Genomic DNA, 23493 nt, shown 5'->3' on the forward strand with positions numbered 1-23493 from the left:
TTTGATTTAATAAGCTTACAGATTGGCTCCCGTTCAAAATGTTTCTAAATCAGAGAAGGAAAACATATATCCTCTAACAATACCTCTTTCTGCTAACAGGAATTCATGTTTTGCACAAAGTTGACTCACAGGAAGACATGAATTTTCCCCAAGGACATATACATCTTTCCGGAGATTTTCCAGGCGCAATTTAACAATGGTGAACAATTCCACTGCATGTTTCTGGAAGCAAGTGCGATATAATATCTACTCTGTGCCTGTCTTGTTATGGTGAACATCACAATAAATATGTATAAGGATACAGTTGTTCTTTTATTTGTTTCTCATTTCTGTTTCACTTTTTTTTTTTTTTTTTTGTTTCCTTCTGTGCTGTCTAAAAGGTGCTTCTGAGGAAGACTTTACTGATTCCTTTTCAGTGGAAAATAAAATAGACTTTACCTGGCACTGACGTAGAACACAGGGTTGTGCAGGACTCTGCCATCTGAAGGAGCTGTTATAGGTACTTCCTTCATAGGTGCAACCTAAACGTGAAACACAGAAGCAGGAAAAAGACCAAGAGTGAATATGTGTTTCCTTTTTCTTTGGAGCAAAAGAAGTTATGTCTTCTAAGCCAGGACTGGCAATAGCAGGAACCATCATGTTCCTTGGCTATTTTCTCCAAAACACAACTAAGCCTTCTAAATATCCACTTGGTTTTCACTTACATTAATTCTTTGACTACTAAGCAGATTAACCCCCAAGACTATGTTTTCAAATGGAAAAGCATGGATTGATGTACTCTCTTGGCCAAAATGCATGACCTCATGACTTTATGCTCACTGACGTAGGAGGAGCACCAGGGCTAAAATCACCACTGTGAAAGGGGATTTTTCATAAGGCTTAAATGAACACAAAATTGCTGAAGGTCAAGAGGGAAGGTTAAAACATGGTAGGAAATAAAAGCAGGATATTAAAATACAGGAAATGATTATGAAATTCTATATGTATCTAAGACTCTTGGCAAGCTACTGTCTTTACCAGATGAAAACCTCCCATCTCTTGCCTCCCAGTTTAAGGGCTATGATTTCACATTTCACCTTGATCTTACTTTAAGTAGTGAACTAGATTAAGGAAATCTGAAACCATAAATTTATGGGTTATCACAAGTTAATTCACCAGCCAAAACAGAAGTCATGTTCATTCATTGGCAAAAACAAGTCAAAGGCCAGAGATCCTCAAAAGAGGAAACAAGCCAATTAGCTTAAGTCCCTGTAGAAAGAGCCAAAGAAATAATGGCACAAGGATCACAGCCTAGATCTTAATTTAGCTTGACCAAATATCGCCCTCCACCTTGTGTGGTACACTTTCAGGGAAGATGTTACTGCCTATGTCACTAGTCACTGTATATTAGATTATGAGGAGCCCACCAGGCAAAGGGTCTTAGGAATTACAGTCTGACTGCTTAGCCCAAGGAGTACAGAAGCAGGAACACATACACGGGATAACGCAGAAATAAAAAGTCCTGCCTCTCTGTACCAATGACTGACTTCTGACAAGCCAATCAACCTCAATCCACATCAGTTTTTCTTGTCCAAGATACAGACAGAAGACTCATACCTCCTTCCCTGAATTCTTTTAGATAATGCTGTGGTAATGAAATGAAATAAAATAAAATAAAATAAAATAAAATAAAATAAAATAAAATAAAATAAAAAAGCCCTCTTTACACACACAAAAAAGAATCCTAAAGTCCTGAAGAAAATTTCAAGAGAAAATTTCATAACTTGGAACCATGATCTGAATTCTCAGAGAATTATGAATGATTGAAAAGAGCTCAGTAATACTCTTCTCTCTAGTTCCTACAAATCAAATTACTGAAGTACACAGCTGATTGGAAACATATTAGGGAAATGCTTTCACTATATATTTTTTAATTTCCTTTGCATGAAGTGTTACAGTGATAAAATGTTCAACCACAGGAACCCCTAGCACACTTACAAATACTTACGCCAAACCAAGAATGAATACAGTAAATTTTCAACAATGAAAACCAATATAAAACAATTTGGGCTAGCATAAATCTTACTGAACAAACACACTTACAATAGATGTTCCATGCGCATGTCTGATCCACTAACACAGACTCACTTGGATAATAAATAACTTGTTCCGAGAGATGGAGGCGGGGAAATCAGAGGACCAAATCCAATTCATGTTAAGTCCAAGTAAATATGAAACGCCTGCCAAGTCTGCCAGTGGAGTTTCCAAATATGTTATATATTTTCATCCTCTGGATTAAAAAAAAAAAAAACTGAAAGAAAGGGCGATTTTCTGCTGCTAATAGAGCGAGCAAAGATCTTGCCTTTTTTACTTTGGAGGAGGAAGTACACTACAAAACCATATAGACCAGGCAGGAACTGCCAGCCAAGAGACTGTTCCTACACAATGCCAGGTCATGCGTGAAGGGTCCCAGGAGTGGGACAGGTCTCTCTGGATTATTCCACTCAATACGGGATAAAAGGTATTCAAACAAGTGGTCCACAGTGCAGAGAACCTAGCAATGCTTTCTCCCTCAAGTAAGTGTCAGTTGGAAGGCTGGCTCCTCCACTGCAGTTTAACATACAAAGAACAAGGTCAAACTGTGAAGTGCTCATTGCTTCATGTTCACGTGTCAGCCTACCACAGCTGAGTCCATGGAACAGATTTTCCCAAACGTTGGATGAGTCTGAACAACAGAATAGACTCAAAACATTTGTGTTAATCTCTTTAGCAAGTACAGTCCATGCCTTTTCCTTTTTCTACCTGCCTTCACCAACATCAGCTAGTACGGAGACCCAGGACACCAAACATTCTAGCAGACTGCGTATCTAAGGACTTCCTGGGGTTAAAATACTTTTTAAATGGACATTTTCACCGCACTTTGGATTTCTGTTCTAAGATAAACATGTTATTTAATGCAAGACACTAACATGAGCTATGTGAAGACTTACATATACAATCAAAGAGAACCTCATGCTTACCTCATGTTATCTCTTATTTTGTGTAAGGCAAATTTCTTTATAATAAATTATATTTGCCACCAATTTTATGCTAATAGGGAAGACAGGCAGTGTCTTGCCCCTCTTTTTTTACTGAAACCCCACAGGAGGAATATACTAAATATCTCTTACTGGCCAGGGTAGAAAGAGAAGCAAAAATATATTTCCATCATACCTCAAGGCAGTGCTTCTCAAACTACCTCCAGTGAAAGACAGTTTGTTTTGGTTTTGTTCTTCCAATCCAATGTGGACTGATCTCTTCAAAAATATAATAAAAATGAGCTACTCAAAAAATTCCATTTAAAGAGCTAACACAAAATAGAAGCCCAATTTCTTGTATCATATGTCATAGGCATAAAATTACTCTGTCAAATTATAACAAACATTTACGGGGCACCTCGATGGCTCAGTTGGTTAAGTGTCCAACTCTTGATTTTGGCTCAGGTCATGATCTCACAGTCATGAGATTGAACTTGCGTGAGGCTCCACACTGGGTGTGGAGAATTTAGGTCCTTTCACATCCAGTTCTAGATGGGTGATATTATTCAGGCACTTTCTAATGCATAATATCCTTTCCATAATATCCTTTGCATTGAGATTGAAATTAAAGGACAGCAGATTCAGGAACTAAATGAAAGGGTGGGTAAATGGGGCAGAGGAATGGTCAGGCAACCAGTAAAGTAGCATTTCCTTTTTATTTAAATACTTTTAAAGCAACTTTTGACACGGGAATTTATAAATATTCATTAGTTTTCTTCTGATGACAGAAAGTTTCTCAGATTCCACAAGCTTCAATGAAACTATCCATACTCCAGCAGGAGGAAGTAGTTACTTTCTGATGAAACCACTACTATATATTGAGAACCAATAGTTCTCAACCTAGGGCAATTTTACCCTCTCCCCATCCCCCACCCAGGAAACGCTTAATAATGTTAGAAGATATTTTCAGTTGTCACAACTGGGAGATAAGAGTATTATGAGCATCTAGTGGGATGCTCTTAACACTCTACAATGCATGACAAAGGGTCAACAAACTCAAAATGTCAGTTGCGCCAACACTGAGAAACCCTGATCAAAACCATCACATCCCCCAATAGCTCTTCTCTACAAAACTAAACTAAAACAAAAACAAACCTCAACTAGCTATATTAGCTTATGTATGTAATTTTGGCTTTTTATATGTTAAATATTTTCAGGGTGGGGAAGAATTTCAGAGCATTTTTTTTTTTAAACAAACATACTCTTATAGAGAAGCTTGGCCTGGTCAACTAGTCAATTCAGAAAACACGTGGCAATGGTAACAGGAAGTACACAAATAAATTGAATCCACAATTAAGCAATAAAATTCATTTTTCCAATTAGCTGTGACCTCTTTCAACAGTCACATTATCCCAAGGGAGAGAGAATACCACACATTTTCATCATTGCTGCTAAAATAGCTGTTAAAAATCATCAGGGTCATAAAAAGTGGCGTTGGCCTTCTAATGAGCCTTACCTCCACCTGGTCTCATCCTAAAAGGGCTTAACCTTCTCAACTGTCAGGTAAACATTAGTCTAAGAGCATATAGTTGGATCTTACCATTACCAATAACAACCCCAAGCACCTCCCGACATAGCCCCAACCTGCCTTTCCGGCCCTTTCTTTTTCATTCTTGGAACTCCATCTAGGTCCCTGGGATTATCTACTCTCCTTAACCATAACAAACTTGAAGGCTTCTTCAAGCAAATTCAAGGTCTTCACCTTGGGCTACCTGCCTCCACCATCCCACTGAAACATCACTCTCTCTGGCTGCGGCTGCCTACTAAGTACCCAATCCAAAGGACACTCTTTACCTTACAGGTAAGAATACCTTACGTCTTTACCTTACAGGATTCTCTGTGGTGTCTGACCACCCTTCCTTTCTTCCACCCTTCTCCCCACCACCACAACACACACACCTTCTAGATGTTCTCTTCTAATTACCTATCCATTGTCTCCACTCCTTCTTCAACTAAGCTTCAACTAAGCTGCTGGCTGTTTCTCCCCCCGGAATGCTATAACAGGCTTGCTGGCTGTTTCTCATGGGCTACCGTGTGTGCTCTTTCAGACCTTGGTCTTATTCTCATTCATGCTTACACTCTATCAATGACTAATGGTTCATAGCCTGGCTGAGGTGTAGACTGATATCTATCCCCAACCTTTCTTCTCCAAACCAATTGGATAAGAGTATCTAGAAGGAGGAAGTGGGAGAGGATTTAAAACCTTTACTATAAAATTGAAACTTCTTAGCATATACAGCTGTCATGCCTGGTCTTGACTCACTTCTGCATTCTCTTATCTGCTACTCCCAATCTCCCCACACTGCAGACGTGCTGCACTTAACACACTCCAAATATGCCCAGAAGATCTCATCCTTTGATTTTGCAAATGCTGGTCCCTTCTTAAAAAACCCAGATCTCATCCATTCCCTCCTTCTCCACCATCCCCACAATGACACATAGGTTACCCAAGATCTCCTCCTTTGCCTGGCCAACTCCTTTAAGACTCAGCTCAAGGTCATAGCTTCTGGAAACCCTTCCTAGAAATTTCTCCACTAAAGGAGTGCTCCTGTGCTCTTTCCCCATGTGTAAGTGGCCTTTCAAATGTCTTTTCCGGGTCTCTGACAGTACTTTATGTGTATCAGTTACTTAAGAAGTGTCTAATTTCACTAGGAATACATAGTAAGCACTAACATGCAGCTATTCCTGCAAACCACAGGAAAAGAATTTTGAAAGGATGACATTCCTTGGACTGCCTATCTTCTCTTATCAGGTGGACCAGTTCAATTCAGTATTCTACTTCCAGAAACAGCAAAGCTTTCCTGGAGCAACTTTGATGTCAAAATCTGTCTCTTCTAATACTGACTAACTCTACCACGCCCATGGACCAGGCAGCTAGGGCTGAACATAATGAAGGAAAGTCCTTGAGCATCCAGTACTTACCAAACCTTAGAAGTGAGAAGCTATCAACAGTTTCCAGGTCCCCTCTTCCCATGCTGTGCGAGCCTCCTCTTAAGTAAATTTTCAGGAAGGCGCCTTTCTTTCCCAATTCCACTCTGGTCCCCCAAATTTCTAGTCTATCCTTGTCTTTCACGGGGGGAGGGTTAGCAAACTGTAATACTTACTTAAAGCAACGTTGGGGTCTTTGAAGTCAGTTCATGCCACATGGTACAGGGAAGCAGAGCAGACAGTCCTGTCATTCTTTGCTGCTTCCGGGCCACCTGATAGGGTACCCCCACCCCTGGGACTTGGTCAATAAGCCCCAAATTACCCCAGTCGAATACAATTTTTTTAATGAACCACTTTTCAGACACTGTTCTCCAGAAACATATGGAAGTATAATCAAGAGGGATAAACATAAAATCTGACTAGCCGTTCTAGGGCTTATATCGTGTCCTTAGGAGTTCATTTAAAACAGTCTTTTATTACTCTCCAAGGCTGTACCTACCATGAATCCTGCAGGCAATTTTGCTTATTTTTGGCTAATGGGAATTTTATCGTCAAACCATTTCCTCAATCCCAAGAGAAAGAATCAGCCCCATGAACTGAGTTCTTAAACAGTGGTGTGTGCCCCCCACAACATTCTTTTTCATGGCTTTTTTTGTTTTGTTTTCCAATTAGATATTAAATATATCGTTGAAATCAAATGATCAATAGAAAAAGAAATGGCAGAAAGCGATTTCACTTAATTTTTGATGGTTCTATGAATAAAATCCCAAATATGCAGAAATATCAGAGGAGTATAGATGATTTGCAAATTCAGCTCACTTCACCAGTATAAAGGAACATAAAATTGCCACGTGACTTACTTGGATTTCTAATCTATGTGTTTATTGAAGACCATAAAGTGAGGAAATTGTGGCTTACAGAGCCAGTCTCGTAAGTTCATAAGATTATAATACATACAATATCTGGCATTGATATTAAGGTAATAAAACAGATTCTATGAGCCACAAATAAATTAGTATTCTATGCAATAAAATATGCTTTCAAACTTTTAGTGTAATTAATACAATAAAGGAAATATGCAATGCATTAAGGTAGAAAAATGCTTGCAACAACTTTTTTATATGAGCCACATCACCCATCATTCCTGCATTTGATCTGTTCTTACCATAAACCCTCCTGAATACGGGAGTGCTTCTCCCTCTGGACTGAATCGGCATTGCAACAGCCACTCCATCCTCAGCACCCCATTGTCAAATAGCCAATACCCATTGCTTCTCAACAGGCATAGGAGAAAGAACTGGGTTGAGCTCATATGGAGCAAAAATGGAAAAAGAATAGAAACAGGAGAGACTGTCCTGTTAAGTCATCAGACTGGTTTTCTAATGTGGGCAGGGAAAATGTCGCCAGAGGTCATTTCCAAAGTAGAGTTGCAAGAACTATTTTCAGAAATATCACATAAATAATCCTCCGACAAGAAAAAAGCAAAGAAGAGAGAAAATAAAAGTCACTGCATAATTATTAAAGGTGAGGCACTGTACAAAGAGTTTTCACATGTGATTTCATTTTATCCTCATGAAAAGAAATGCAGGACAGAGAACATTTTACCCCTATTTTTTTTTTAATGAGGAAATCAAGAAAGGCTAAATTACTTTCTCCAGGTCATACAGCCATTCTTTTTATCTCACTCCAAAATCCATGTTCCATTCATTATTTGGTTCCTGCCAGGCACACAGAGGAAGCTCAGAAAGTGGAAGCTTCAAAAGTAAAAATGGCATCCCTGGGGAATGTGACATGCTGCCTCCCAGTGATACTTCAACATCACATTCCAGTGATGTCTAAAGACCAAGATGATAAAGTAAAATGCAGGTTTTGTGGCTGAAGAGGCAAGACCTGACTTTGGGGTCTATGTTTAAACTCTGTTCTGAACGTCTTTCCCTTTGGTTAACAGTCATGCTATGCCATAGGCCTTTTGGAGCAATAAATAATAAGGGATCAAAAGATCAAATTCAAACATCTCAGTTTGGGTTCATGCATTTTTCAAAATAGGAACACGTTTCACACTTTGGGGTACACAGCAGCAGTCTAAGAAAATAAAATTCATTTGACAACAGCCAAACAACCAACAATTTCATAGGGTAAATTATGGGGGTCACAGATAAAGAGTCATGAATGGGACCCTCAGTTTCCCCAAAGCAATTTCAAGGACATCAGAGAAAATGTCTTTGACTAGCATGAAGAAGAAATGAGTTATATACAACATACATATGACATGCCATCTGTGTGATTAATGTATTGACCTGCACAATGTTTATACTTTGGGAAGCATATTACACAGATGTAACCTTTATGGTTGATTAGATAGGATGCATAGGGCTTACTGCAGAAAAATTGTCAGAAATATCTTATCACCCCCCCATTTTTCTCTTACTTTTTATTTTGGAAGAATTACAGATTCGCAGAAAGATACAAAAAAAGTGTTTTTTTTCATGCACCTTTCACCCGGCCTCTCCCAGTGTTAATGTGTAGCATAACTATAGTAAAATATCAAAATCAGGAATGGACATTGGTGGGGTCCACAGAGCTTATTCAAATTTTACTGGCTTTACTGGCTTTACATGCACTCAGGAGTGTGTATGTGTAGCTGCATGCGTGTGTGTGTGTGTGTGTGTTTCTATGCAATTTTATTACATGTGTAACCAATAAACATTCAAAGACATTCAAAACATTCACAGACAAGGCCCTCTCAGCCTATTCATTTATAACAACACTCACTCCACTAGCCTTTATCCCTAAGTTAGGACAACCATTAATCAGCTCTCCATCTGTATCATTTTGTTATTCAAGAATGTTATGTATAAATGGAACCATATAATATGCCACCTTTTGAGACTGGCTCTTTTAGAAAAATCGTTTTGACATACATCCAAGTTTTTGCATGAATCAATAGCATCTTCCCTTTTTATTGCAGAGTAGTATTCCACAGTACAAAAAAAACAGTTTTTTGAACCACTGAAGAACATGTGGGTTGCATCCAGTTTTTGCCTATTATGATTAAAACTGCTGTGAACATTTGTGTATAGAGTTTTGAGGTCACACTGGTTTTCATCTGACTGGAATTGCCCAAAAGAACAATTGCTAGGTTATATGATTAAGTGTATGTTTATTTCTATAAACCATCATAATCATGTCCAGAGTAGCTGACTCATTTGATATTTTCACCAGCGACATGTGAGACATTTCTGACATCTTTACCAGCATTTGTTAATCATGCTATTTTTTTCTTTAGCCATTTTGATAGGTGAGTAGTAATATCTCACTGTGGTTTTGATTTGCATTTTCCTAATGGCCAATGATATTGAGTATCTTCTTGTACTTTATTGCCATCTGTGTTGACATTTAAGTCAATGATCAATTTTGAGTTCATTGTTATATAACATATGAGGTTTAGATCATGTTTTTTTGGTTTGTTTTTTGTGTTTTTTTGCCTATGTATGTCTAATTCTTCCAGCACCACAGGCTGAAAAGGTTAGTCTTCTCCCATTGAATTGCCCTAACACCTTTGTGAAAAGTCAGTTGTGCATTTTATGTGAGTCTATTTCTGAGCTTTCCATTCTGTTCCATTGATGTATATGTCTACTCCTCAGCCAGTACCGCGCTATCTTTACTACTACAGCTATATTAAAAGTCTTGAAATTGGGTAGGCTGATTTTTCCCCCTTTATTCTTATTTTACAAAATTATTTTGGTTATTCTAGGTCTTTTGCCTTTTTATATAAATTTTGGAACAAGCTTGTCTATGTCTGCAAAATACCCCTGTTGGGCATGCCCCTTTTTATACCATTTAAAAAATTTTTTATACGGGAAAATCAGGCTTGATGTATACATCATCTAGGAGCCTCTCCCCTGCAGGATGAAGCCTGCCTGTGTTTGCCAAGTATACTTTCATAAAGCATTTGTCAAAGAGCAGTCCAAGGACTAAGTACATCCCTGGGGGGCCCGGGGCGGGTTGAGGGGGGGCGGCTGTAAGAATGCAGATTCCTACACCCATCTTTTTCTTCTTATCTGCCACCTCTTTCACCTGGGCTCTTTTCTAGAAGGTTTGAGCTGCCTTATTTGCTTGGGATGATTTTAGGACTGTGTGGCCAGCAGAAGAGGTGTCTGATTAAACAGCCCAAACTAAAGAGTCTTCTGGGAAGCTGTGTGTGGCCCCTCTTTGATATCATGCCACAAAATCTGAGGCAGGTCTTCATTACATTTAAACATGGATAGATAAGGCATTAAAGAGAAAAATTCACCTTCTCTGAAAACAGGACAGAATTGAAAACGACCTTCGCCTATTGGCAGAAGCTGTAGAAGAGATTGCCAAATATCTGACAAGAAAAGTAGTCATTGATGGGCATGATCATACTTGAAGAGAGATGAGGAGAATTCGCCACCAACAGATAAGCCTAAACCTCATCTAACATGGAGTTCAAGGAGAGGTGCTTAATGGGAGCTCTGTGCTATCAATCATCTGTGCTTCCTGGATTTAAAACCATGGATTTCTGGATTTTAGCTTGTCAACAAAGCCTTATCCTTTAAAATGCATTTCTTGGGGTGCCTGGGTGGCTCAGTCGGTTGAGTGTCCGACTTCGGCTCGGGTCATGATCTCACAGTCCGTGAGTTCGAGCCCCACATCGGGCTCTGTGCTGATAGCTCGGAGCCTGAAGCCTGTTTCAGATTCTGTGTCTCCCTCTCTCTCTGCCCCTCCCCCGCTCATGCTCTGTCTCTCTCATTCTCAAAAATGAATAAATGCTAAAAAAAAAATTTTTTTTTTAATAAAATGCATTTCTTTTGTTAGTGGCATTTGTTAAAAAGAAGAAAAAAATGAACACCTAGCATGTAGTCAGTGGTGGGTTTCTCATGTTTAATAATCAGCTCTACACAAGAGAAAAACCCTGATTTTGCAGTGTGTTACAATTTCCAAGGTGTAAATACTCACATCATGGTCTATTTCGAGTGACCAACATGATGTCACTGAACAAACTCCAACACACCACTGTGTACAGAGCTATGTATTTTAACAGTGGAGGCTGTTGGGTCTGTGAAGCTTCTTCTCTTCCTAATAGCAGACCATGAACATTTAGCTAGAGTTTAGGACATTTCATGGGCATCAAAGGTTATGCTGTTTATTCTATATACCTAGATAAATAACTTAAGAATACCAACAGTCACATATTTTCACTCACGACATTATATCTGGCCCTTCTTTTCCTAAACCTTCTCCTATACACAAAGTCATAACCGAACCAGAAGAACATTAACTCCAGTGGCTCCCAGGCCTGTTGAACATCAGAACTGCATGGGGGCTAATTAAGAATACAGATGCCCAGTGGAAAGAACCTAAATGTCCACTTTGCTGGATGAATGGATAAACAAAAGATGTTCTATGCACACAATGAATTATTACTCAGCCTCAAAAAGGAATGAAATTATGAAATATGCTACAACATGGAAACCTTGAAAATATTGTGTTAGGTGAAATAAGCCAGTCACAAAAGGACAAATACCGTATGATTCCACTTATACAAGTCACCTGGAATAGGCAAATTCATAGAGACTGAAAGCAAAATAGAGGTTACCAGGGGCTGGGAAGGGAGAATAGGAACTTATTGTTTAGTGGGTAAAGAGTTTCAGTTGGGGATGACGAAAAAATATTTTTAAATAGATAGTGGTAATGGTTGCATGACAATGTGCATACATTTAATGCACTGAACTATACATTTTTAAATCACAATTATATGTATTTTACCACAATAAAGAATACAGATGCCTGGGCCTCACTAACTGGAAACTAAGACTCACATGGTCTGGAGTAGGACTCAGGCATCTGAATATCTCACAATCGGCCCTGGCCATTCTGAGGCACATCCAGGGTCAGGACCCTTGTGTTTTACAGAAGAGGAAACCAAGGTCCAGAAAGGGGTGGCTTGGCAAAGTCAAGTAACTAGAAGTGGCAGAGTTAGTTAGATTCTGCATCTAATCCCAAGTCTAGTCCTCTTTTACTTCCTTCTTCAAATGATAGTTTTTATGACTATCCTCTAATCCACAGGCCCCAGAGCACAGAATTCCTTTGTCTAGATGCGTGAAAATATTACCTTGGCATTTGCGTTTAGCTCCTGAATGTGGTGGGGATTCCAACTTGTTATCCTTGCATTCACAGCCTCATCAAGGTGGCCATACCACAGTCCTCAGAACCCAAAACATCAAAAACTCAAGTGCATTTTTAAATCTGATCCCTCTGTCTATCCCAGGTATGGCTGAGAGAATCCCCAGACAGTCTCAGGTAGGCACTGGGCTGCTTCATGGGGTAAACATCAGCTGGTCAATGCCCAAACATGTCTGCAGATAAACATCTTGAGCCCTTTAACCACCAAGCTACTGGAAGCATAATTAGCTGGCTACGGTAGAAATAAGCTCATCTGAGTGAAGGATGCACTCAAGTTCATGGACATACCAATGTACTTTGTTCACCTGCATTATCATCAATTCTGTTGAATATTAGCCTCTCTAGCAGACAGTTTTCTTTTTTTTTTAATTTTTTTTTTCAACGTTTATTTATTTTTGGGACAGAGAGAGACAGAGCATGAACGGGGGAGGGGCAGAGAGAGAGGGAGACACAGAATCGGAAACAGGCTCCAGGCTCTGAGCCATCAGCCCAGAGCCTGACACAGGGCTCGAACTCACGGACCGCGAGATCGTGACCTGGCTGAAGTCGGACGCTTAACCGACTGCGCCACCCAGGCGCCCCTAGCAGACAGTTTTCTAAGGCAAACACATTAGCTCTCAAAATGAGATTCCTCTCAAAAACAAAACCTAGAAAGTACCAATTTTTTTCTGAAGATAAAGAGAGTAGTCCCTGATCAAAGCTCATTAAGAATGGTTATAATCGATGGAGTGCCTGGGTGGCTCAGTCGGTTAAGCGTCCGACTTCAGCTCAGGTCATGATCTTGGCAGTTTGTGAGTTTGAGCCCTGCGTCGGGCTCTGTGCTGACAGCTCAGAGCCTGGAGCCTGCTTCCGATTCTGTGTCTCTCCATCTCTCGGCCCCTCCCCTGCTCATGCTCTGTGTCTCTCTGTCTCTCAATAATAAATAAACGTTAAAAAAAATTTTTTTTAAAAGAATGGTTATAATTGCAGCATGGTGATCATTTTTAAAATAATAAATAGATGCATGTACATTCCTGCATCTTCATAAATAAATATATGTCACACATAAAGACATACTTTCAATTTTGCAGTTGCCAAACTTAAGCAAGAAATCAAAGAGAACCTAGACAGGCACTGGGGGCTTCTGCGTCAAATCATTTCTTTCCTGTAGTTTCTAATGATGCACCCCAACTTTCCATTCAGAACACCTAGCTTTATTTTTTTTCTCAGTTCGATAGCTTCCATGAAACAATGCCATAAGAAGCCTCAAAGGAGATCAGAATGTTTTGATTCCAAGACATTTTCAGATGATAAGCATCACTGATTTCATTCCTATAGTGAAACATAAGACAGGAAAGGGGTGGGGGGAATCATCTTAAAGTACAGAGAGGTTTACGCTTCACGGCGGGCAAGTTACAAGCAGTCACAGAATAGTTTTAAGAGCAGCTGCAGAAAACTCAAAGCCAAATTAGAGGTGTGTTTTATATGATGTGATAAAAGAAAGCAGATAATCATATCAAAATGAAGGCAACTAGGAAATTTGAAGTCCTAACTGCATAATATTACTTGGTAACTTTGTACAATACAAGGAAAAGCTACCGAAAATTACATTGAGGTTATCACTGAAATATACTACAGCCACCACCACATAAAAATACACAGAGGCGGTGGTGATTTTAAGGACTTTTTTTTAACCTCTATGGAATTCAGTGAAGAAACAATAAAGTATCAGGATCGTGGGACTGGTTTATAAACATTCAGCCATTTTTCATTCCTGTTTATACATTGTTATTCTTTCCCTGTAATTCTTACTCAACTCTTGTTTAAGCTATGCAGAATCCAAAAAGGACGTAAGATGTATTAAGATGCACATGGCCGAGTAGTTATATACTAACTATGCAGTTGACATTATGAGTTACTAACTACGGAAGACTGAAATTTGGTCCAAATTTTCCTATCTTCCTCTCACTGCCCTTTTGCCAACATATATTCAGTAGGCAACCATGGTGTGCCAGGCACAGGGCTCACAGCCGAGAATACTACAGTTGCTACCTACACAAAGCCTCCAGTTGAGTGGGAGTTACAGAAAACAAAAATGCTAAATGACAATTGTGCCTAGTCTTAAGAAGGAGGGATTTTATGACAAGTAGCCGTGGAATCTAGGAAGTGATGCCTACAGTGAGAAAGGGTACATGTTAACTACATGACATTGAATGGAAAAGCAGCCCATGCACAGGAAACAGTATGTGCGAGGCCCCATGGCAGGAAGTGAGTACAGAACACAAGAGGAAATGAAAGAAAGTCTCCTATCTGGAGAAGTCCAAAACAAGAGAAGGATAGAGGACAGGCAAGAACCAGACCTTGCGGGCTTGGTGGCCACCAAACCGGAGAAGGAGAGAAAGTAGCCAAAAGTCAGTATTTGCTAGCACTTACAGTGTGCAGTGTGATCCATAACCTATCTCCTAGCTCTAAGCATCATTCTCCATAGATGCTTCTATTTGCCATGCATCCCAGAACTGCTCTCAGTATGGTTGGTAGACTTCGAAGATGAACCCCAAGATTTCCACTCCCTGACATATCCACCTTGTGTAATCCCCTGCCCTTAACAGTGGGCATGACCTATGAATGTGATGAATGGCACTCCCATGAGTAGGCTATCTCACTTAGCAAAGGTAAAGAGATTTTGCAGAGGGGCACCTGGGTGGCTCAGTCAGTTAAGTGTCTGACTCTTGATTTCAGCTCAGGCCATAATCTCGTGCTCTGTGCTGGGCATGGAGCCTGCTTAAGATTCTTTATCTCCCTCTCCCTCTGCCCCTCCCCCACTTGCACTCTTTCACTCTCTCAAAAACTAAATGAATGAATGAATGAATGAATGAATACATTTTACAGGTGTAATTAACATTCTTAATCGGTTTGACTTTGAGCTATTAAAAAGGGAGACTATCCTGAGTGGGCCTGACCTAATAGGTGAACCCTTTATAAAAAGGTCTGTAGGTCAGAGAGATGCTCTCCTCCTGACCTTGAAGAAGCAAGCTATTCCACAGATGCAAGGAACTGAATTCTACTAACAAAAACATGAGCTTAGAAGATGACCTTGAGCCTCAGATGAGACCCCAGCCCTGGCTGACTTTAAATGCAGACCTGTGAGACCCAACTACACCATACCCAGAATCCTAACTCGTGGAAACTATGAGACAATAAAGAGTGTTATTTTAGGCCACTAAGTTTGTCATCGCTTGTTATGCACAAACAGAAAACTCATAGACTATGCATCAGCAGCTGAATGGAGAGAACATCTGTGTTTTAATACAGCTGTCAGGCCCACACCTGACTGAAGTACTTTACATTTTATACAACAGGGAGACCAGGGCCATCAGCCTCCTCCACCACAATGAAAACATCCTCAACTTGCCCATTTTAGAAGAGTGAAAACTGATACACCCAAGCCAGCAGCAAGCCTTGGAAATCTAATCTTCTAACTTAAAGGCAACCACAAACTCTTCACTTAAACTGCCTTCCAAAATCCTACAGAATTTAAAAAACAGAGGCCCTGAATAAAAATGGGTTGAGACAAATTTGAAAGCTGATCTCTGTTTCATGTTTTCTTACTAGTTTTAACAACTAAAACAGATTTTTGTAAAGTATGATTTTAATGTTAACAAGATTTTTTTTAACATGTAAGGTTATTTTTATTTAAATGGTTTATATTATGGGAAGCCAATCTATGAAATCTAACATTTTATGCATCTTTATTCAGTGAGAGAAAAAGAGGGGAAAAAAATAAACCCCTCTAGTTCTTTTGTTATGGTTTTTTTTTTCCTTGTCTTTAAAAACCTATAAACAACCCGCACTCAAATTTCTGGGGCTAGTAGATATATTTAATTATACTTCATAAGTTAAAATATATATGCAGGCATTCCATTAATCTAACAACTTTCATCAAGAAACATATCAAAAATTCTCTTAAGCTCAAAATCATGGTAAAAATAAGCAGTGACAACTGGAAATGAGTAGCTCAATGGTGGGATGTCTTTCAGAGCACTGCAGATCCCCAAGATGTTTAACTGATAGGTTAGAGTCTTACATTAAAACTGCTAGAAGTAAAGCTAGTGGAGACTTTCGTTTGGTTGAAAATTAAACACACATACACAGTTATTCAGAGGTTGGCTCCAGAAGGATCACCAAGAATCTGGTTGTCTCCAGTAAAGGATACCAGGTGGCTGAAGTCAAAAGTGGGAGAAAGCCTTTGACCGTACATGCTTTGTGTAGTTTTAATTGTATGAATGCATTCTCTATTAAAAATATTTTATGAAAGCAGGTACACACATACTCATGAAAGACCAAACTCATCTAAGTTGTCCCAGTGGGACATTGCTGCAGTATAAACAGTCACAGATACTGAAGAGGAAAAAAACGTTACGTTAGGGATTCCCCAAAAATGTCGGTTAGTAAAAAAAAGTCACCACCTCCTAAGCCACGTGTTGTTTTCAATCACCTCCACAAAACTTCTCTACCCACATATTTCCCTTGAAATTGTGGGTTCACCCAAGCCTATAAAAGCCCATGGAGAGAGAAGGGCTATGGCAAGGCAAATACTGAGGCTAGCATATCTCTCCTTTATTTCCAGAGCCCTTCTAATTCTCTAAGTCTCTCCTCCCTCCTTCTTATCTCATAGGCCATGTGATACCAGGAAGAACAGAGCATTTGGAGTCAGTCCCCTGTCCCACCTCTCAGCGACTGTGGGATAGTCAAAAACATCACTTCATATCCCTAAGCAAAGTTTCCCCATCTGTTAAATCAGAATAATAATAACCACCCCCTCAGGGCTGAATATAACAATATCTATAAAAACCTGAAGATTGGAATTTGTCTTTTCTTCCAAAATATTCTGACTCTAGTTCCAAGTATAGTTTAAATGACAACTAGAGCATTAACCTGAAGGCAGCTGGTTCCTTATTTGGGTGTGAAACCTGGGGCAAACTATATCTGGGTAAATCACATATAATATCTACCAAAGAATTTGATCATATCTAAAAAAAAAAAAAAAAAGGGAAAACTGAGGTTGAGGAAAGAGCCACTCTTTTGTTTGGGCAACAATCAATGCACCCTTAGGATTGCCAAAAGAACTCTGGTTAAAAGCAAACAACTAGATTTGCACAAGGCTAACAGCCTTTCCATCTTAAACTGTTTAAACAATAGGACAATTTACTCTGTCAACATAGGGAGTGTGATTATTTTTAAATAAGCCTTTTTTTAAAGGTCCATTCCTATTCTATGGTATGTGACTGCCTCCCCACAAGCAACCACAAGCAGTATGGTCATCTTCCAGGTCCCTCTCCAAACAACACTGAGAAGAGGCCCCTTATTCATGACCTTGAATTGTATAAAGACAACATATAGTTAATAACGTTCAATCTTTTACCATTATTCATAGTTCCCTTTTACTGGGTCAGTAAATAGTCTCTATAAATGAGCCCGAGCCCCTTAAAATTCTCCGGGCAGGCTGTGCTTTCTTAATTTTTATTTATCAGAGCCCAGGATGATTGGCCTAATTTTAGAAATTAGCATGCAAATATTTACATTTTGCCTCTTTTCTTTCATTTCAGGAGACATCATAGGATAATTTTTACATCAAATATACAAGTTAAACTGTTAAAAAATGCAACCCATGGGATCACAACCCATAGAAAAGTAAGACAAAGCACAGAGAAATCAAAGACAAGAGAAGACTGTGGAAAATAAATTCCACTTGACAACTATTTTCTTATATCTTTCATCAAAGTATTGCAGACAATTAATATTTCATGCTCTATATGAAGAAAGAGGATGGAATTTGACCCATAAGTGTTGGAAACACACCTTATTCATTTATGATCCACTAATAACAAGCATATATTCAGATAACAAATACATTATTGTTCATGAAAGAACCCGAAATTAAAGGGTGATTCTCAGTCCAAGTAAATACAGAAATGCTGCCAAGACCGTCTGTTTGTCTCTCAATGACCTCATTTGTTTTCATCAAACAATATTGAGTTTTTTCAAATTAGATTAATCTTTGCCCTGTTGTTTTGGGCTATTTGGATAAAAATTTATAACCACTTTAACATAAAATAATCTCAGAAGTATACTGAAATACTTGCTTGAGAAGAACTATTTATAACTTACTTTTTTGTTTTAAAGAATATTTGGGCTTCATAATAGTTTAAAAAAAAATTGGTAAGCAATTTCATCCAATAAATACCCAGCATGCAGACCAGAAAATACTTGTTGAATGAATGAATGAATGAATGAATGAATGAAACATAAGCAATCTGATTGAAGCGAATAGGAACATAAATGCATGTATGCATATATACACATACCCATAACAATCTTTCTAAGAATTCTTTGGAAATAGGAGTTTTCATATTTCCGTCTTCAAGCACATCTACCCAACAACTTCATTTCAATATCAACATCTTTTTCAGAGTAAAATAAGTAGAAGTCGTAATAGGATTCTATTACATTTTCATCTGATCCTTCCTCCCTCCCCCAAACAATCAGCAAACAAAGAAAAACTTGTTCCAGATTTGTTTTAATACTCTAGGTCTAAAGGAAAGCCTAGAAACTGATATTTTACCAAGTTCCCTAAGTGATTATGCGTGGCAGACAATGTCTAAGAACGATATCATGTCTTTGTGTGTACCATGACCTTCACCTGGGAGCTTTCCCTTCAACAGCCCTCTTTGGATGGGATTAACTCCTTGTTCATAGAAATAAGTTGCCCCTTCTGGAAAGCCTTCCCTGGAACACTCCCCAGTCCCTTACCCACAGGCTGTCTTCCTTCCCTTTCCCTCTGCAGTCTGGCTCCCCTTCCCTAGGAACTTCCCCTCTGGTGGGTATTTTTCTGCCCCTCCACAGAGCAAGCTCCTTGAGGACACGGACACCCTCTGGCTGAGCTTCGAGTCACTAACACCTTGGCAAAGAAATGATTTAACCTCTCTGGGCCCTTAGTTACCTCACATGTAAAGTGAAAAAGGTGGACATTACCTCACTCTTGTAAGGACTAAGTGGTGAGCATAAACCGACTAACCTAGTATCCTGCATTGTGGGAAAACAAGTCCCTTCAGGGCTACTACTATGAAGATAAGAGAGAGATAAGGTCTTAAAATCAATCAGACAATTCATACCTCACTACCCGCAGGGCTTCAAGGATACTAACTGGAAAGGCAAATGCCCACCACCCTCATGAGCATCTGAGTCACAGCTCTTGGGAGATACAAACGGGTTCCACTTTAATCACACCCGAAGGTGATCGGTGTATAGAAGATCATGTTTTCCTGTAGGAACAATGTCATCATGAATGTGTGTTCCTGATCAGCAGCCTGGCCTCAAACAAAGAATGGGAATAACTCGTAAAGATCCTTAAAGAATGGGCATGGTCATAGACCAAGATGCAATAAATATAAACATCTGTAATTATTTAAGGGAATGAAATTAGGCCCCACATAATCATAAATAAGCTATGAACACTGATTATAGAAGTGGCCCAAATATAGGACAGTACACATAGAATAAAATATAAGCATAGGAGGTGCCTGGGTGGCTTTGTCAGTTAAGCGTCAGACTCTTGGTTTCAGCTCAGGTCATGATCTCAAGGTTCACGAGTTGGAGCCCTGTGTCATGCTCTGTGCTGATAGCGTGGAGCCTGCTAGGGATGCTCTGTCTCCCTCTCTCTTTACCCTTCCCCAGCCTGCTTGCTCACTCTCTTTCAAAATAAATAAATAAATAAATAAATAAATAAATAAATAAATAGGAAATAAGAGGCAAGTAAAATATTTCCTCCTTTCTTTATGGAGTCTCTATACTAAATCTAGTCAATTCAAAACTGCAGCTTGCCAACATATGGCAAAATTCTGTGAAAATAGTATCATTCAAGTCTTAACTTATTGACAACTGTCAGTGCTTTCTAGACTACATTGAAAAGCAGGAAAGCAACTGATGGCCCTCAACTAGGCTTTTTTTTTTTAATGTTTATTATTGAGAGACAGAGAGAGACAGAGCATGAGCAAGGGAGGGGCAGAGAGAGGGGGAAACACAGAATCCAAAGCAGGCTCCAGGCTCTGAGCTGTCAGCACAGAGCCCAACGTGGGACTTGAACTCACAAACCACAAAATCATGACCTCGGCCAAAGTCAGATGCTTAACTGACTGAGCCACCCAGGCGTCCTCAACTAGGTTCTTTAAAAGGCACTTGCTACCATTTCTCACTGAACCACAGAAAGGCAAGGAAAATACCCCCTGTCCTATGGGGGAAGTTGAGAACAGGGAAGAAGTGGGATAAGAGTGCCCACATAGCAGTCTAAAAAGGGAATCGGCAAGATGGGCAGTGGTGAGTTTTTAAGGCGAAGGCGGTCAGTATGTCTAAATGTTGCCAGGTGTAACACTAATTCTCCCACGTTTCATCCATCACCTTTTAAAAAGGTCCTAAAACCTGTGAGTGGAATAGGAAAGGAGACTAGCCTTGCCTTTTTCGGAGGCCACTGAGTTATATTCTTTTCAACTGAACATTTGCGCACCTCTCCCCATGGCACATGGAATTCTTAAGAAACATACACACAAGGGCACAATAGTCACGACAGGCTGGTTCTCTTCTTAGCAAAAAACTGAAAGTCTAGACATCTATCAGTGGAGAGATGTTAAATAAATTACTGTACATGTATGCTATGGAATCCATAAACAGTTAAAAAGCATGAACTGGCGTGGGAAAATTCCCAAGTCCTACCGTTGTTGAAATTTTTTTTTAAGTAAACTGTAAAAGATTATATACCACTTAATTCCATTTATGTAAAAATAAAGCCACACATACAAAATTACATATATATGTACATATGTGTGAATAAATATGTAATAAACTAAAAAATATCTGAGAAAGATCCAATGAGTTGATAATGGTTATTATTTCTGAGAAGAGTGGGTTTTTGTAGTTCGAATAGGACTTTTTTTCCCTTTTGTTTAGTTTTTTCGGTATGATAATGTATTAACGCAAATTGAACTAAAGTCTAAATTACATAATTATGCTCAAAAGGGAAAGAGGAAGAGAGAAAAGTCCAAAGAGAAAACAGAAAGTCCCAACAATGATGGTAGGTGGTTAGTCAGTTCTTGAGGATCAAACTCCCCCTCATTTATTACACAATTGAATGGGAAGGAGTTTTGGTGTGCATCCACCAGCCCTTCAACATTTTAGTTACATTTTCTTGGTCATTAATCTATTTTACTTTATATCTGATACCATAACTGCAGTAATATAAAATTTCCAAATAAGAGGGGTACATAGAGTCAGAGAAACAAGATGGACTCACAGCTACAAAGGGCAAAGCAATTTTTTACCCCAAAGACGCACTGATTGAAGTAGATATCAACCAACACTCTACTAAACATGTGGTTTGCATTCCCTTATCCTCCTGTCCTTCCTTTATCTGGTACCAGTGGTTCTCAAGCCTCAGCCCCCATGAGACGCCCAGTGGAGACCTGGAAATGTAGAATCAGGGACCCGGGCCCAGGGACACAGCAGACCTGCAAGCCTAATGGTGAGATCATAGTCTGTGCCCCAGCTCCATCATCATCTAGTCCGTAACCTTGGACTAGTCACTAAGCGTCTCAGTGGTACCATTTTTTTCATCTTCAAAATGGGGTTATGACAGTACCTGTGAGGATTCAATGCCTGGCGCTGAGTAAAGATTACCTAGAGTAGCTGCTGCTATTTGAATAAAGAGAAAGATGATCCCAGTTCCTATTATTATTGCAGGGCAAGGCCCAGGAATCTACATTTAACAGGTGATCCTGTAGTCCATTGCATTTTGAGAATCACTGCTTATACTCACGATTCCTTCAGGTAAGAGAAAGGACAGACAAAAAACAATATTCAAGGGCAAGTCAAAGCAACTATCAAGCTTTCACTATTGCTTCACCCAGTTAGCAGTGCTAGATTTTACCTTTCTGCATACCTGCTGGTAGAAAGGCTCTTCTAGAAGGGCTGTCTCTGCTGGGAAGCCTGGTAGACACACCCTCCACCTATCCCACCAGGTCAGATACACGCTGTGCTCATCTCTACAAGAGGCCTGACCTCACTGTGACCTAATCTATCTGATGAGCAACTTCAGAATGAGCATAAAGATGGGATCCTTGAATGTAAATGCCTTTCAAAATACAGAGGAATGAAGTCCATCAGTTCTCTGCTGACCATGTGTTAACTGATCCAAAACCAGAGGCTCCATTTCTTTGCTAAGAAAAACTAACTGCATATTATTCCCTGATCTGATCAAAATTATTTGACCCTGAGACAATATTGCCTAAACATCACTCTGCTCTGAAGTCAAGTATTATTGACAAAATTCTCATTAATATGATTCCTCACTGAGTCACCCTCTTTGAGTAAGAAGTCAAAACCCCCAGTGTTAGCATGGAGGACGCTGTTTCAAAGAGGACTTCTGAGAAACACAGCTAGTTTTCTGTTGTTATTATTGTTTCTCCCCCTGCGCGAACGAATGGTGCAAAAGGGTTAAGGAGAGGTCCATCCAGATTCCTTTGGATGCCAAATCCAGCGTGGTCTGTGGGTTCACACTGACTTCTCCCTACCCAGGTAATCTCCTCTTGATTCTCTCTTTCCAGTCATTTTTATTTCACTGTGTGTGCTCTTTGGTTTCAGCTGTTTGTCTTTCTTTCACCTTCCACAGTGCTCCAATTTAAGATACAACCTCAATGCCCAGAAATGGAGAACGACTAAGTGAATGTTGATAACCTTCCCATAACAGAATCTCATGTACCCATCAAGGGCAATATTTCCAAGTTAGTTGCAAAGATTTTATGCCCTGATTTTAAGTGGAAATCTTTTTTTAAATAATGCAACATAAGTAGTAAGCTATTAGCTAAACACTTTTACACAGGGAAAAATATGGAAAGAAATATACTAAATATTAACAATTGTAACTTCTGGTGGTAGGGTTATCAGTAAATTTATTTTCTGCCTTCCTACACTTTAGACTATTTTTCAAAGCTTCTTCTATGAGCATATGTTACTATTCTGATCAGAAACACATAAATAAGCCAGTAGCTAAGAGCGAATACAATTGTTTCTCTTAAAATCCATGAGACAAATAGTGTGTGCGATGGAGTAGAAATAAAGAAAAATGAAGGGGGTGTCTCTAACATCAACCTCCAGAACTTGAGAATTCTGATGTGTTCAAGAGTCTCTCTCATGAAGGACCACCTCAGGGCAGGTTGGGAATTTTGACCTCCCCCAAAAGGCTGACACTACTAACAGAAAGAGATCTCAGTATGCT

At 39.4% G+C, this 23493-nt stretch overlaps 1 protein-coding gene across 4 annotated transcripts in view; it reads right to left on the bottom strand.

Moving 5' to 3' along the window:
• Nucleotides 1-23493, bottom strand: part of BMPER (BMP binding endothelial regulator) — a 250671-nt gene that overhangs the window by 191089 nt on the left and 36089 nt on the right. For all 4 annotated transcript variants that reach the window (XM_027075245.2, XM_053218245.1, XM_015065034.3 and 1 more), the window contains exon 4: nucleotides 439-521. In XM_027075245.2, the coding sequence (XP_026931046.1) occupies nucleotides 439-521 (83 nt within the window). The remainder of the gene's footprint in view (nucleotides 1-438; nucleotides 522-23493) is intronic.

Source organism: Acinonyx jubatus, chromosome A2, assembly GCF_027475565.1.
Source record: "Acinonyx jubatus isolate Ajub_Pintada_27869175 chromosome A2, VMU_Ajub_asm_v1.0, whole genome shotgun sequence".
Classification (NCBI taxonomy): domain Eukaryota; kingdom Metazoa; phylum Chordata; class Mammalia; order Carnivora; family Felidae; genus Acinonyx; species Acinonyx jubatus.